Source organism: Uloborus diversus, chromosome 4, assembly GCF_026930045.1.
Source record: "Uloborus diversus isolate 005 chromosome 4, Udiv.v.3.1, whole genome shotgun sequence".
Classification (NCBI taxonomy): Eukaryota; Metazoa; Arthropoda; class Arachnida; order Araneae; family Uloboridae; genus Uloborus; species Uloborus diversus.
In genome coordinates this window covers 134,445,166-134,461,706 of record NC_072734.1, presented here as the reverse complement: position 1 = coordinate 134,461,706, position 16,541 = coordinate 134,445,166, and the positions used below count along the sequence as shown (strand labels likewise).

Sequence of the window (16,541 nt, the reverse complement as noted above, 5' to 3'; positions counted from 1 at the left end):
TCGAATACTATAGACACGCGCAGAGGTTTGCTTTTTTAAATTTTATATGCTTTAATTCTTATTTAATACGTATTTCAATTCTCATTAATTATCTGAGATGGGACATAATGAAAAAGTTATCCATATTGCATCAAGTAAGCAAATGGGCTCTTGGTAGCCTTAATGGATAAATTCTGGCCTCGGAAAACAAAGGTTCCAAGTTAAAAACCTTATATACTGTGGAAGATCCACCAGCTACATACTACTTCGACACCTACTCGTGCAGGGGATCCGCTTCATGGACCTCTCGAACAATGAAACCTAAGAGGTGGGGTGTTGTGGAGAAAAGTATATATTACTCATAAAGCTTAGTCTGAGAGTTCAGAGTCAGTCGTTAGAAGTTACTTAAGGCAGAGTATTGGAGATTCTCTTTCCATGCCAAAATTGTGGAGGTCTCAGTGACTGACTGGATACAGCGCGTAGTGGTATTTAAACTGGGTGAAACCAATTAAAATTGTTAAGTGCGGCAAGTTGCTAGGGTGCCAAGAAATCAAATTACTAATTAAAAAAACGAATTTGTCAGGAACAACTTAAGGACAATTTTGTTTATAGACATCTTACAGCTGAAACATTTTCAAAATCTCACCATAAAAATTACAATTTCTACACATCTGAAATAAGTATTCGTTAAACTTTACAGCAAATAATTGTTATAAGAATGCACCTTTTGTAGATGATCTCTGTATGAGAAGCGCTCGGCACTGTAAGTCACCAATGAATTTTTTGAGAATTTCTAAATTATTTTTATCGGAAAGAGCAGAGAGTAGTGAAGGATGAATGTCATCTTCCTCTTCTAATAGTACAGGTACCACCCTCTTTATATATTTAATCAGTTGATTGACATCTGCTAATTCAGATGTAACTGGTTGAGGGTTTGGTGGGGTGGATACAGTTCCTTCTAAAGAGTCTGCCATGTTTACAGAAACTTTACTGAGATTAATCCATTAATTTCGGGTTAATTTTTACGCATTTAATACACTCCTCAACCACCATCGTTCGGTAGTTGTTGTAGTTGTGCCGTAAGCCAATGATGTCATAATTACCGGTTGTTGCCAAAAGTCTTAAATAAAGAGCCAATAATTAATAATTAAACATATGAATTTCAAACAAAATTGTGATTTCTGGTGGGGAAACTTGGGAAATTTCAGCGTTGAAAAAAATATAGTTTCCAAAAATGATATAGATTAGCTTTTTTTTTAAACTCTACGCTGATTTATACAAATTATTGTAATTAATAAATGGCGGCAACAATTGTCTTTTGTTTATCAATAACCGAGTTTTAGAAAGGCCGAATATTTAAAAAATTAACAGTACGCTTTTGAAAAAAGTTTATATTTTTCGAGACGAGGAGATAGCGCGCTAATGCTGAGTGAGTCGATGTGACAACTTTTTTAGCGTAGAATAAAATACAGCAAGATTTTTAAATATCCTATTAATATGCAACCGACTCGCTTCCTTAAAAATTGTAAACAAAGCGCACGAATCAATAAATTAGTCCTCAAAATAAAAATAATGAAGGATCAATATCATTTGTTCACGCATAAAAATCAAGTTCGTGAATAGAATGATGAATTACTTCTTTATTTAATTTAAATCTATTGCGTGTTTATGCGCTTGTTTAAACCGCTTGAAAGTAGTCATGAAAGTTCCATTTTCACTTGCCTTTATATTTTCCATATCTATTTAAATTACACTTATAAAGTTTTTTTAAGCAAGAAAAAATCAGTTTTTATTTTCAAATGCATTTAATAAGTGTAGTATTTAAACTTAAGTATATATAGTCACTTTTAAAACCTGAAAAGAACTGCAAATGCAAAAACGGGAGATCATTCAGGGTACCGTGCGGATAGCCCCCCCCCCCCAAAAAAAAAAAAAAAAACATGGAGTGCTAGATATCTTGAATTTTAGAAGCTTGTTCTGAAATTTGAGCTCTCTGATTTGACCTGAAATTTATGTAAAGTTTTGGCGAATAAGTTAGAAAGGTTATTTTTAATCTGTAAGGAGGGAAAATTTTAAAGCTGATCCAAAGACATGATTTTCTGAAGCATATTTTTTTATTACTGACTGCTTTGCATTGGTCTGAAAGAAATATGGCTTAAAAATCTTTTACGTCAGTTTCACAGATCTGGGGGATGAGGGAAATATTTTTTTTTTGGGAGGGGGGGGGGGGGGCTCTTGCTTTTAGGGTTTTTTTGTAATTTTTAAGGGGTGTGCCCTTGCTCTTAAGGGGGATGGGCACCCCTGCATTTTAGTGGACAATGGAAGCAAGAGAGTTGCATTCCACAGCCATGCTGAAATTGCTGGAGTGAATTTCTACCTTTCCAGCCAGAAAATTGAGCAATGCAAAAAACAGGGCAAGGGTGCAGAGCCCTCCTAAAAATGTCTGAGGGAAACACTATATAGTATGCAGTTCATGTTTTTCAGATTCATTCTGTTCATCATTCATTTTTCATTCTGTAGTACTTTGTGACAGTTTGAAGCAGTAATTTGAAAAATATTTTCTATTCAGTTATGTTTTAAGCATAGTCATTGAATCGTGGTCAAAAAACATTCATAATAAAAATATTTATGATGAATGTTTCTCAACCTAAATATAAAAGCAAAATTGGTATTCAACAGTCTTAATAGAAACTAATTTTGAATGCAAATATCACATTTCATTGCCTTATATGTCAGTTGATTTTTTTTTTTAGAAATGATAGGAGATACTTAATAACCATTATAATGGTGTTTCCTTCAGATCAAAAAAGGATGTGATGCTATCTGATAAAAGGACATTTATACAAATGGGGCATTCCAAGGTATTTTTGACATTTATGCAGAGTCCGTAACGTGACCTTTTTTGCCATAACTTTTTAGTTTACTGTTGGATTAGCATATTATTTTATTTTGATCTTTTCCTACCAACACACCAGCACAAATTAAAATAATTTGCAAATCAAATGGTAAATTAAAAAGTTATGGCAAAAAAGGTCACATTACGGACTCTACATAATTTAAAAAAATACCGTGGAATGCCCCAAATAAAAAAGTGACGACCAGCAACAGGCTCTGGGCCAAGCTAGACGGTCCTAGTCAATTTACAATCCCCAGTGAAGATCAATGGCCCTCTTAAAACTGTCTACTCCTTTGCTCATTACCACCTCTTCCGGTAAACTGTTCCAAGGTTCCACTACCCTGCTAAAATAATAATTTTTCTTAATATCCATGTTAGCCTGAGATTTAAATAGCTTAAAACAATGACCCCTTGTCCTGTTTTCAGTGCTAAACTTTAGCCCCGTAACAGTTTAATTTAGTTTAATAATAATTATTATTTTTCGATATTAAATGCATATAAGCCATAAGTATTTTTCAGTCTTTATTTTCTTGCACAAATAAAAAAAACAACTTTTTAATGTACAACTATAAATTACACTTGAAGTTGAGTAGATTCAAATTTATTTTCAAATCCAATTTAACTCTATCAATAGGAAGATCAATACGTCAAAATAGCAAAATTTTTGTTTGAAAACTAGCTGTGCCGCCCAGCTTTGCACGGTCCACCTCAAAAATAAAAGTTTTGTCGAGTGATGTGTGTTCAACAATGAGGCTTGAATAATAAAAAAAAATACTATAAAATTCCCCTTCAAAATTATACTTAAATTTCGTTAACAGCAAATTTGTTCGTCCCAAACAAACGGTAAATATTATGTTAAAATGAATTAGTTTTGTGGAGAATAGATTAAAAACAAACCATCAAATCAGTAATTAAGTTTTATGAGTTAATTTAATTTCTTATCATCAATATTCCCACCTCATTTTAAAAGGACACTGATATGAGGCAAGGGCGCTCATATAGGGGGGCAAGGGGGCTCAAGCCCCCCTTAGAAATGAGAACTTCTTTGCTTTTAGTGCTTTTTTCTTTGCAAAAATGTATAAAAATAACTTTTCCAGCCATTAATGAATAAGTTATTAAAAATGTCAAATTTTAATGCCGCTAATCTGTACTGAAATCAGTTTCCATGGGAAAAATATTCTGCTAAACCATGGGGAAAATTTTTGAGCCCCCCCCCCCTTAAAATTTTGCATATGGGCGCCCTTGATATGAGGGATGGAGTGATGTTTCAAAACCACAGGCTAGCTTGAATTTACCTTTGAAGTTAGACGATTTTGATTTTCTTTTATAATCAAGTAGTTTTTAGCAAGGCCTAAAACTGTCTGGGAGAAAAACTACATAAGTCATAAGTTGATTTAAATAGAACGTTATTTTTTTTTTTAATTATTTTTTTTATTTTTGCAGTTTGAAACACATTAAACTATTTTGTTTTTATAGCATGGAGGCTAAATTAAAGTCTGCTCTAGGATTAACATTTGTGAAAAGCAAAGGAACAAAAGCTGGAGGATGCATTAGTGAAGGCAGAGTTTATGAAACAGATCAAGGATTAATATTTGTAAAAGTCAACAATGAATCAAAAGTAATTTATCAATTTTTATTGTGTAAGAGTAGAATAGAGAAACGTTGAAGCTTAGTGATTTGTTTACTTTCTATCTTGACCAAAATAAAAATGTATTGTTTTCTTTGCCACCATGTTAGCTCTTCATTCTTGATTTTAATAGTTGAATTTCTTGATATCTTTTTATGGCAGATTATTTTACAATTGCACAGAGCTTTTCTTGTTTAAACTAGAGGATTAATTTATGTTTAAGTTGAACTTCTAATGATATTTAATGTCTTATTTTATTTATTTGACTGAAAGGCAATAATTTATTTGGCAGGTATTTTTTACCTTTGGAACTTTTAATTTTGTTTAATGGCTTATTTTATGCCAAAATAACTTAAAATGACAAAGTAATGTGTGATACAATCAAACAGGGTTGAACAATTTAAATCACTTGATTTTTTTCTTTTTTTTTTTTTTTAATCAATGATTTAAATCAATTTGATAAAAAAAAAATGATTAGTATCATTTTTTTTTAAACATCGTGATTTTTATCAACCTTGCAATCAAATAAGCATGACCTCCAAAAGCCAAGGCTCTTGTCAGTTTGGTTGCCAGCCTCGCCTTCCTCTTTAAACATATCGTAATCCAATTCCAAGCAGATCCTCAAAAGAGCCAGGCCCTTAATTTCTGACTAGGCTGACATGACCCTCGTTATTTTCAATGTAACTAAGCATGGTGACACATATGAAGATTGCCATATTGTTGTTTAAGGTTGCCAACTGGAAAATTTGTTGTTTCAATAGCGTTATCACTGATGCACCTCTATTCTACACATTAGACTTTTATTGTATTAGGGTCATTCCATATCAAATCAACCAATAAAAAATAAATTTTGAAGGTCGTTTTGGATTGTTATGATTTTTTGTCTGTTTATTATACTTACCTCCAGGATGAAAAAACTGAAGTTTTAAATTTTTTCAACAATTCTTTGCAAAGTTATGCATTTTTTAAATTTTGGAGGAATCCAAAATTTTGCATTGATTAAAATCTTAAGAGGGCTATTATTAGAGTACTATTTGACTTAGAAGTCTACAATTGGTGCTGTTTTGTTCAGTCTTTTATAAGGTTTTCAAAAATATATAACAAAGCCCAGTTGCTAAAAAAAAAATTTTTAATAATTATTTTATTAAAAAAGTTTTTTTAATTTGTAAAAATTCAAAATCGAAATTTTTAATTTTCTTGAAAAAAATATATGTTACTTAGCCTTTTGTTAGCAACATTTATTCAAAATTTCAAGATGACATTCTTTTGGTATCATGCAGAAAAAAACATTTTCCTCTTTCAACAGTGCTTTAATGGGTCATTCCATGTCAAATCAACCAATAAAAAATAAATTTTTAAGGTCAATGTTTTAGAATGTAATGATTTATCTGTCTATGATACACACCTCCATGATGACAAATCTGAAGTTTCAAATTTTTTCAACAATTCTTTCCAAAGTTATAAATTTTTTTAGCTCTGGAAGCATCATAAATTTTACATCATTTAGTAATCTTTAAAAGGCTATTATAAAAGAACTAATTGACTTAAAAGGTTAAAACTTGTGCTGTTTTGCTCAGTATTTTAGGAGGTTTTAAAAAATATGCAACAAAACCTAGCAAAAAAAAAAAAAATCATTAAAAAAAATTATTTTGTAAAAATTGAAAATCAAAATTTTTAATTTTCTTGGGGAAAAAAAAAAAAAAAAAAAAAAAAAAAAAAAAAAAAAAAAAAAAAAAACAGGGTACTTAGTCTTCTTTAAGCAACATAAATTCAAAATTTCATGATGGCATTTTTGTGGTATCATGGAGAAAAAAAAATTTCTCTTTCAAACAGTTGCTTTAAGTTTATTTGTAAAAAACATTTGTTCCAATGAAAAGTAGTTAAAGTTTAAACCGGGACTATTGCGTAGAAAAACAAGTACTTGGCAGTATTGCAAGCATATTAACAAATTCAAACAATTTTTTCGGTGAAAAAATATTTATTATTGAATAAAAAATCTAAATTTTATTTAAATTTGAAAACTTCAATTTAAAACTTACTGAAGCTTTTTTAGCCATATTTTAAAAGCAAATTTAAGTTTTATTTATATATAAATTTAATTGCTACAATATAAATCTTAATATTCTTTTAAGCCCATTAAGAAGCAGTTTGAGATGTGTGTAACTCACTTTGCTACAATAGAACTCAATTTGTAAGTCCTAGTATAGATATAGTATATTCAGTTGCTTTTGTCATCTCCTCTTTCGAGACTTGGTATGTTCTGCTTGTAGCAGTGACAGGATGTAATTTGCACAGAACAAAATTTTTAGGAATTGTCAAAATGTCTGCTTTTCTTGGATAAATGAATGATGATGATGGTTTGCTAGGATGAAGGAAAGAAACCTGGATTTCTTCTTCTACCTGTTCTTTTGAAATTACATATCCTATCCACCATTTGCTGTCGTAGGCACAAGCAATATAGCCCACAATTTCTTCAAACTGTACATCCCCATCATGAGGGCTCATGAACTCGGGATCCTCTGTACTAGAGCCTGGTTTTGGATCTTTGCTGAACTCACTCATAACATCATCAATTTCCGGGACTGAAGAATGTTTTTGCTTACTTAATTGTATGCGACAAGCAGTACAAATTTTCATTCCTTCTTCAATGCCACATGTTACTGTTGTCATTTACAAATTTTGCAGTTCTTAGATCTTTTTTCACTCAATGTCCTTCCTTTTTAAATGGATTGCAGCAAAATATGCTCCATTGTTTATCCATTTTCAACTGAAAGTTGGCTCTTAACAAAAATATGCATAAATTTAACATTAAAATAACAATAAAACTTGGAAAAAAAATTTTCAAAGAAAGCAAGCAGTAAAATTTAGAATGTGCACTGTCTAAGAACATACAAAGTACTGAAGATTTCAATGCATCTGTAGTGGGAGAAAGCAGACGGGTTTCATATTACACCAGGAGAAAGCTTAAGGGCTCGTTGCAGCAGGCAGCTGATGAGTGGGAGTGGCTACTTAGGGGATGGGTAGCAGAGATGTAGGTGCTGAAGCATGACTCATGATGGTCAAGCCCTTCTACTGTATCAACCCATGGACATAGGATTGAAAAAATGTTGATTGGAGACCTTTGCTTTACTGAATTATTTCAACACTTTCGATTACGGACCATTTGCCATCGATACGTAGACTAATATATTTTCAGTTAATAAAATTTAATTCTTGGCTATTTAAAAAACCTTCATATATATACAGTTGGCTCTCTGTTTAACGACGCTCTATTTAACGACGGCTTTGCACGGACCCAAATGGTCCACTGTAGTGTTAAAAGCATTCTATTTAAGGACACTTTCTACTTAAGGACGATTTTTTGTGGTCCCTTGAAAGTCGTTAAACAGAGAGCCAACTGTATATACATATTATATATATATATATTTCTGTATAAATAAACATCTTTATATATATATATATATATATATATATATATATATATATATATATATATATATAAAGGAATCAAGCCAAGGGTGCCAATAACACCTCCTCAAATACTGAACAGCCCCCCCCCCCCCCCCCACACAGGGATGAAACCTCTTTACAGAGAAAAATGCCCCTTAAACATCCCCTTAAAAATCTTAATGGAACAGTCTTTGCCATCCCTCCAACCCTTTTGGATGGTCTAGCTGATCAAGCAGTATGAATTGTTACATGAATAAAGATGTTGAAAGAGGAATTTTTTTTTTTCTTATGATACCACAATAATACCATCATGAAATTTTGTGTAAATGTTGCTAAAGTAAGACTAAATAACATAAATCTTTTTCAAAAAAATACAAAATTTCGATTTTGAGTTTTTTTAAATTAAAAAAAAAAAATTCAAAAAAATGTTAAATAAAAGAAAAAGGAAGAACTAGGTCATGTCATATATTTTATAAAACCTTATTAAATACAGAATAAAACACTACCAGTTTTAACTCTTTGAGTCAAATAGTTTTTTAATTACAGCCGTTTAAAGAAAACGTGTCGGGAAAATTTTTCAACTTCGTCAAAACTTTAAAATATTATAACTCGAAAACAAATGAGTGAAAAAATCCAAAACTTGGTATATTTTCTCTGTTGTGGTAATACTCCATTGGAACAAAAAATGAGCAAAATCTAAAGACATGACGTTTTGACCATTGGTTGATTTGATATAGAATTATCCATTAGTTTTGTCTAACTTTGCAATGCTTTGTAAATGTTATTTTAAATTTTATAAGCTTAATCTAAATGACTTATTAATCAAAGATAGCCATTCCCATGGCATACTTTCCAAATATTTTGACACAGAGTGAATTAATTAATACAGTAGAAGACCGTTATAACGCCGACCTATATGACGCAATTCTCTATAAAACGCACAACTTTTCAGAAATAAACAATATGTTTTGAAGTTTAAAAAATCCCTCTGTTTTGCTTTGCAAGCATTAAAATTGTAAGACAAATCAAATTTTGAAATAGTTTCTTATATTTCCATCTTAGTTCAAAGCTTTTAAAGGAAAATTAGTACTTACAGTAAATAGAAAATACCAGATGGCTCTTGAAAATGCAGCTGTTATGCAAACCATGAAGCTAGCAGAAGTGCAGGATAATGCACTTTCTTTTGATTGTGAAACATATTTATTTGTGAACAACTAATTATAATATTGGTGCTTTAATACTCATTGCAGATAAAACTCATTCTGAAGTGCTAATATATAGATATATTCTGGATATTAATTTCAAAATTTGTGAAATGATCTATATAATGCAAAAACCTGTATAACGCAAAAACTCTGGTCCCAAGGTGTGCGTTATAATGGTCTTCTACTGTACTCTTATATAAAATATTATATAAAAGTAAAGAATTAGTTTTGTTCTGTGCAAATAGTTTTAATTTTTGAAATGTATTATATTAATTATGTAATGTTAAGTATGAAAAATTCAGGGGTACCTAGGAGGGGACAACACAGATTGTGCCATTGAAATTTTTTGGAGTTGTTTTAAAGAGCCCTATTCTGTTTTTTTTGGGGGGGGGGGAGAGCTCTCATTCTGGAAGAGTACTACATAACATTTGAGAGGATTGTCATTGCTCTTCAGGGGATATGTTCCCCAGAAAATTGTATCATTTTCTTTTACTTTTTTTAAGTTCTTTCCACTTAGTAACCTGAAAAGAAAAAAAAAGAAAAATTAAAAGCACGAATAATGATGAATTTCTATTCTTGATAGTAAAAAAGAAAAGATTATAAAATAATGTGGTATGTGTATTATTGATGTCACAAAATTTGGGATACAATATTTATTTCTTTGGCTGTGTTATTTCAATTTTTCATTCCAATAGTTTATCACACTGACCAAAGGTGCCCATCTCCCCTCAAGAGTGATTATGCCAGCCCAAAATGCTGTGGAATCTCCCCCCCTCCAAATGAAATTAAAAACCCTCTAATTAACTTCCTTAAAAACATTTATGCTGCAGTCTGCACCATGGATGCAGGGGTGCCCCTCATATATAATTTAAGGAACTCCATGTTATAAAACATATATTTAGAAATGATTCTACCTGAATTGCATTGTTTTGGATGACATGCATTGGTAAGAACAGCTCACCAATGCTTTAGATCTGTAATATTCAACCTTGCACCAAAGCTGCGTGTAACCTTCAGTGAGTTGTTTTGGGGGTACAGTGGCAATGGGGACCTGAGATTGAAAAAGTGTGACTTGATTAAAATGGAAAAGTGTTGCAAATAGGTAAGGAAGGCATGTGTGGCTCAGTAGAGACAGGAACTTCACAAATGGCTTTTCTTTTTTTTTGCAGATAGTCCCTAAATCCTCACTTTCCCGTTTTTGCAAACATTGCCATTTGTTTAGTTTGACGCAAAAAGGTACTGTTCTTAAATGAATACATTTGTTGTAATGTCTCTGCCCATATGAAATACAGTCGGACCTCGATACATCAAAGTAGCAAATTGCCCGAAAAAAAATTCGATATATGGAAACAATCTTAGTTTACCGCAGTTGCGTATAATCCGCGAATTATCTGCTAAAAAAGGCAAAGTTTATGAGGTGTGGATTATATGCAGCCGCAGATTATCTGTGATTTTTTTCCCCCTTCACACCAACGCAATGAACCTCAATATTTTTACAGTAGGATTCACCGATCAAGACCGTGCGCCGACTTAATGTTGTTTATTTTACGAAGCATGCATGTTCTTCTTCGCTGCATGCCTGTATGTTGATTATTTTACGTTGCTTGAATGTTCCTCTTGGCGATTCAGGTCATGTAAAATAAGCAAGATTACAGTGAAATAGGTAGCCATTTGCACAAGATTAGACCGTTTGCTCCTTTGTCTTGATTCTTTGTTTTTCAAGTAATTAGCGTACCATAATCAAGATTTCAAGAAGAAATCATTATATTTTAGATTATATTTCAGATTAATTTTGATTATGCCTTCAAAGTAATTACCTTTTCACGTTTTTAGTTTAGTTGCTCAAATGGTATGTTAAATTCAAACTTTATCTTTTTACATCGTATTATCCGCGGATTATACGAAGCTTTTTTTCTTCAGGTCGATTTTAGGACTTGCGTATTATAGGCCGCTGGCAGATAATACGCAGGAAAATACGGTACTATAAAAATCTCCTAACACATTAAAATCAAAGCTAATTTTCATTAACTGTAATGTCATTTCATGTTTTTGAGTGAGTTTTCTATAAGTTTTAGTACTTTTATTACGGCTTTCCGATTTCTCTTAATACAGGAATTCTGCTAAATTTACCGCCGGAAAGACTAAATTTACCAGAAATGACATTTTAGTGCCTTCGTACACCTTCATTCTTTGGCAATTCAACTTGATCGGCAGCATCAGGGGATTTCTGTTTTAACAAAGTAATCGAGAGTAAAGTAAAAAATCAATCTACTTAACTTGAATGATTTCTACTGAAGCTAAAAAGACTGGGAATGGTAATCAACAGACAATAGGGATAGCTTGAAACTGAATTTTACTGTGTTACTGGTTGCAACTAAGATTTAAAATAAACTTGAGAGAATTTAAGAACTCCAGAACGAAACAATGACTTAACTACACACCCCTCTACCCTAAATTCCTTCTGAGTTTCGTAGCAACCTTTAGTGAACATAAATTTTTTTTCCTAACCTTTCATTTTTTTATGAGACAAACAGTCTAAAGTGGAAAAAAATCTACTAATGTCTCGAATTTTTTTTCGATATATAGAGATTTTTTCGATGTATAGAAACAATTTTTCTATCTAATGAGCATGGAAATTTGCTGGGACTTTGATATATAGAAAATTTTGATATGTGGAAGTTCAATATATCGAGGTTCGACGGTAGCTGTATCGTGCATATATAGCCCAACATTGGAAAAAAGATTGTGGATCACTTCACTACTATAGGGAATGACATTTTGAAAAGCAGAAGTTTTTTTCAGTACTCTGACATTTAATTTAACACTTTCTTGTAGTTGAAGCAAACCTCATCATTTAGGGGTCAGGTCCTTTGCAATTCTTTCGTATTGAAGAAACATAATGTACTTAATGCATTTGTGCATCTATTTTCATTTTTCCCTTTAAAATACATTGAATGTATACCCTTTGTCCTCTGAAAAATGAAAGGCCTAAATTGAAGGTTGTTGCATGAGAAAGAAATAGATTCTCAATAATTTTTCTAGCATGTGAATGGGAAAATTTTTATATGTAAGCCAGATACTATCCAAGTTGAATGTCAATGTGCTGTATGCAAGGGCGCCCATATAGGGGGGCAAGGGGAGCTTGAGGCCCCCCTCCCCTTAGAAATTAGAACTTCCTTACTTTTAGTACTTTTTTCTTTGCAAAAATGTAAAAATATTTCTTTTCCAGCCATTAATGAATAAGTTATTAAAAATGTCAAATTTTAATGACTAATCTGTCCTGAAATTGTTTTTCAATGGGAAAATATCATGCTAAACCATGATTAAAGTATCTGAGCACCCCCCTTACAATTTTGCATATGGGTGCCCATGACTGTGTTGTACTGCCTCTCTTTTTGTGTTTTCCTGTAGTACTTCTATGTATATTAAAAAAAATCAAATATTTTCATTCAAAAAAATATTTTTATTTTTAAGGCAATTACTATGTTTGAAGGAGAAGTCGAGAGCTTGAAATCTATTTTAGAAACAAATACCGTAAAAGTGCCAAAACCTTTAGAAGTGAGTATTCTGTCTGAAATTTTTTTACACTATGCTGTTCATGTCTCTGGAACATTTTAAATACATTTTATTGTTGCACTTCAGTCTCGATGAAACTGATGAACCCTTTTATCTTAAAAACTTGTGAAATATTTTTGACAACTCCTGTATTCTCCATCAAAATTTGTATTTACTTTCTATTAGGGTTCGCCGATATATATCAATCGATATATCCGATATTTATTTTGAAAATATCATGATATTTTGATATTTTCGACATTTATTTTTTCAACTACGGTATTTTCAATGTAAAAATTATATTAATCATACCAATGTTGTTCATTTATTATTCAAATAACCAAAAAGTTATGTACTACCGTATTTTGCTGCGTATAATCCGCAGATTGTCTGCTAAAAAAGGCAAAGTTTATGAGGTGCGGATTATAATCAGCCGCAGATTATCTGTGACTTTTTTCCCCCTTAACACCAACGCATTGAACCTCAATATTTTTACAGTAGCATTCACCGATCAAGACCGTACGTGGAACAAGACCTTACGTGGATCAAGACCGACCGTACGTTGACTGAATGTTGTTTATTTTATGACTAGCTGCGTTGCCCGGCTTTGCCCGGTCTATTTTGAAAATAAAAATTTTGTCAAGTGACGTACATTCAACAATCAGGCATAAATAAAAGAAAAAAAAATCATCATGCAAAATTTCCCCTCCAAGCAATGACGACAGATATTAAAATACTTTTAAGACATTAAAATAAAATGAGAAAGATGGATTTTAAAAGCGTAACCATGGAAACACAAAATAAAATAAGTTTCAGAATTGAAAATGAGAAAGATGGAAATAATGGATTCAAAAAGCGTTACCATGGAAACGCAAAATAAAATGGTTAAAAACTTGAATAGAGAACAGATTTTTGAACTTCATTTAATTTGCTTCTAACTTTTTTTCTAATGGAGATAGAGGGTTAAACTTCCGACCATAGGTCGAGTTAGATCTGGAGTAAAAAAGGTAGCTCTTTTCAATGGTGTCAAAAAGAAAACTGTAGGACAATTCCCTCACTTTTCATTGATAAATTTACTGAAGAAATTAGTGCCTAAATTTCAGCTAAGCCTAAACAAATTCAAACTAAAAACGTAAATAACTCCCGCCGCAATTAAGTTAGAGCGTTAGAACAAATTGCGTAGAACGCGGAAAATTCTTCCCTTTCCAACAATATATAATATTACTAATTGCGAGTAATTTTTCACCCCCATATTCGAGAATTTATGTGAAAATTGGGCATAAACTGGAATAAAAAAAGAACTATTCATCGAATTGTTTTTGAACTGGTCTGCAAACCTTCTCAGGACTTAAAGGAACAAATTGTGAAAATTTTAGCGAAATCGGCCGGGTAGTTCTCGAGTTTTGCGAGTTCAAACAAACAGACGCTTTTTGGAGACTTCATTTTATACTATGTAGAGAAGCATGCATGTTCTTCCTCGCTGCCTGCCTGTATGTTGGTTATTTTACATTGCTTGAATGTTCCTCTTGGTGATTCAGGTCATGTAGAATAAGCAAGATTACAGTGAAATAGGTAGTCATTTGCACAAGATTAGACCGTTTGCTCCTTTGTCTTGACTCTTTGTTTTTCAAATAATTAGCATACTATAATCAAGATTTCAAGAAGAAATCATTATATTTTATATTATGTTTCAGATTAATTTTGATTATGCCTTCAAAGTAATTACTTTTTCACGTTTTTAGTTTAGTTGCTCAAATGGTATGTTCCTGTGGATTATAGGCTGCCCGCGGATAATATGCAGGAAAATACCGTACATTTCTAAGATGTATTGATGCATTATTAATCAGGGTGGTGACAGATCAGGGAAATCAGGGAGATCAGGGAAAAGTCAGGGAACTTTATTAATCAGGGAAAAGTCAGGGTAATATCAGGGAATTTTGAAAAAATAACAAAAAATCAGGGAAAATTGATTTTATGAAGAAATTTTTTTTTCTTTTTTGCTTTACAAAATTAAGTACTCTAATTCCGTACGCATTTTCGGCCAATTATCTGTTCAAAAAAAGTAAAATTAATGAGGTGCGATTATACACTGCCGCATATTTGTACACCTTTTCTCCTACACGTCAAAATATTGAATCTTACTTATTAACCACAGGATGAAATTCCTAAGATTGCTTCTGTGTCTGTTAGGTTGTTTATTTTACCTAGCTTGAAATTTCCTTTTATGCTTTCAATGCTACGCAAAATAAATAACCATACAGTCAAAGAGGAAGCCTTCATTAATGCCTTAGCTCCTTTGCCTTTATTCCATTGTTTCGAAGTAATTAGCTACTGTAATCACGATTTCAAGAAGAAATCTTTTGGTTTTTGAATTAATACTATAAAAGCTTAAAAGTTATTACTTCTTCGCGTTTTAAATTTAATTGCTAAAATTGAACTTTCAATTAAAAAAAACTGTTTTTTGCCGTTATACTATTTGTTGTCACCGCAGATTATAAAGGTTTTCTTTTCTTCAGACTTAAATGATTCTTTAATTTTATAACCAAGTTGTATTCTTCTTTTATATATTTTGAAATTAACTAATTGCTTTTTTTCCCCCTTTTTTTTCCTTGCATTTCTAAGTTGTTTGTTACAGAAGCAATCTAAGATTTTTTTCGTTACATACTGAAATCATTTGAAATAGAGTTAACTTGTGTACTTAAGTAAATATATTTATTTTTTTATTGCAAAAATGCTGTATTCATTCAATAAAACCTATGTTCTTGATGAGAGAAAAGTTCTCTGTGAATGGATGTCAAATGGTTTCATCTGTTTTGCATAAATATGTCGATTAGTTATATAAGAATAACTACATTACTTCTATTCTTTCACTATTACTTGTTATTCTTGCAACAATTATTATACTGTTTGAAAACTTAGTTCAAAATAATTTCAATTACTTTTTAGTTCTATCATAAATACACATATGTTTTAAGAGTAATTTTAATAGTTTCTTAAAATTCTTATGCTAAGTGGTTTCTGGAAGTAAAGTTTTTTTTTTTTTTTAATTTTCCATAATCTTTCCATTGTGGAAAAATTTAATATACTGTTTTGAAGGTTTTTTACCCCAAAAAAATTGCCTTGATATGTTTTTTTAACCATTTTATTAAAAAAGTAGCATCTTTTTAAAATATATCTTTAGTTCAACAATTTTACACAACTTAAAATGTTTAAAATACTGCATTTTATACAAATATACAATGGATTTCAAATAGAGCAAACATGGCTGCCACACTTCCGTCCAAGGGACGGAGTTCCGTCTTTTCAAAAATTTCGGCCGTCGGATTTTTTTTTCCATGTTCAAAATGATTTTTATAGATGAAACAAGTCTTTGCTTTTGAATCTCTCACTCTCAAAAAAGGTCTTATTCTTCTGAGGACAAAACACTGGCCCATCTGCTAAAGTTAAAAAGATAAGCTGTTTTTTTTCCCCAAAAAATAATTAAAAAAGTCACTCAATCTGTTGATTTCAACCATTCTTACCTTAATCTGGAAAATTTTATTAAAGTTTTTATCACAATGCATCTTATAGCCAAGAATCTCATACCTGAATTTTTTTTTAATAACTATTTTTTTTATATGAAATATGAACTATTTATGTAACATGAACTATAAAACCTGAAGCTTTTTTTCTGCAGTAACAAATAGTAAGTTTTTTTATAGTATTTTATTATTAGGTTCTTTTTCTACTTTTACCTCCTAAAAATCTTTGACAATGATATGTTATTTTTTTTATTTAGGTTTTAATTTTTACTTAATCTTACAATTTGGTTTTACTATATAATTACAGC

General features: G+C 31.3%; 2 protein-coding genes across 3 annotated transcripts in view; one reads left to right on the top strand and one right to left on the bottom strand.

Annotated features, from left to right (window-relative positions):
• Positions 1-976, bottom strand: part of LOC129220050 (dynein heavy chain, cytoplasmic-like) — a 135,385-nt gene extending 134,409 nt beyond the window's left edge. The window contains exon 1 of the mRNA XM_054854389.1: positions 704-976. Coding sequence (XP_054710364.1) covers positions 704-953 — 250 coding nt within the window. The 5' untranslated portion in view covers positions 954-976. The remainder of the gene's footprint in view (positions 1-703) is intronic.
• Positions 977-1,279: 303 nt separating this feature from the next.
• LOC129220122 (ketosamine-3-kinase-like) overlaps positions 1,280-16,541 on the top strand; it is a 31,113-nt gene continuing 15,851 nt past the window's right edge. The window contains exons 1-3 of one of the 2 annotated variants that reach the window (XM_054854466.1): positions 1,280-1,408; positions 4,352-4,493; positions 12,632-12,715. In XM_054854466.1, the coding sequence (XP_054710441.1) occupies positions 4,353-4,493; positions 12,632-12,715 (225 nt within the window). In that variant the 5' untranslated portion in view covers positions 1,280-1,408; position 4,352. Of the gene's footprint in view, positions 1,409-1,471; positions 1,591-4,351; positions 4,494-12,631; positions 12,716-16,541 lie in introns of those variants that run through there. The other variant, XM_054854464.1, reaches the window with a different exon arrangement.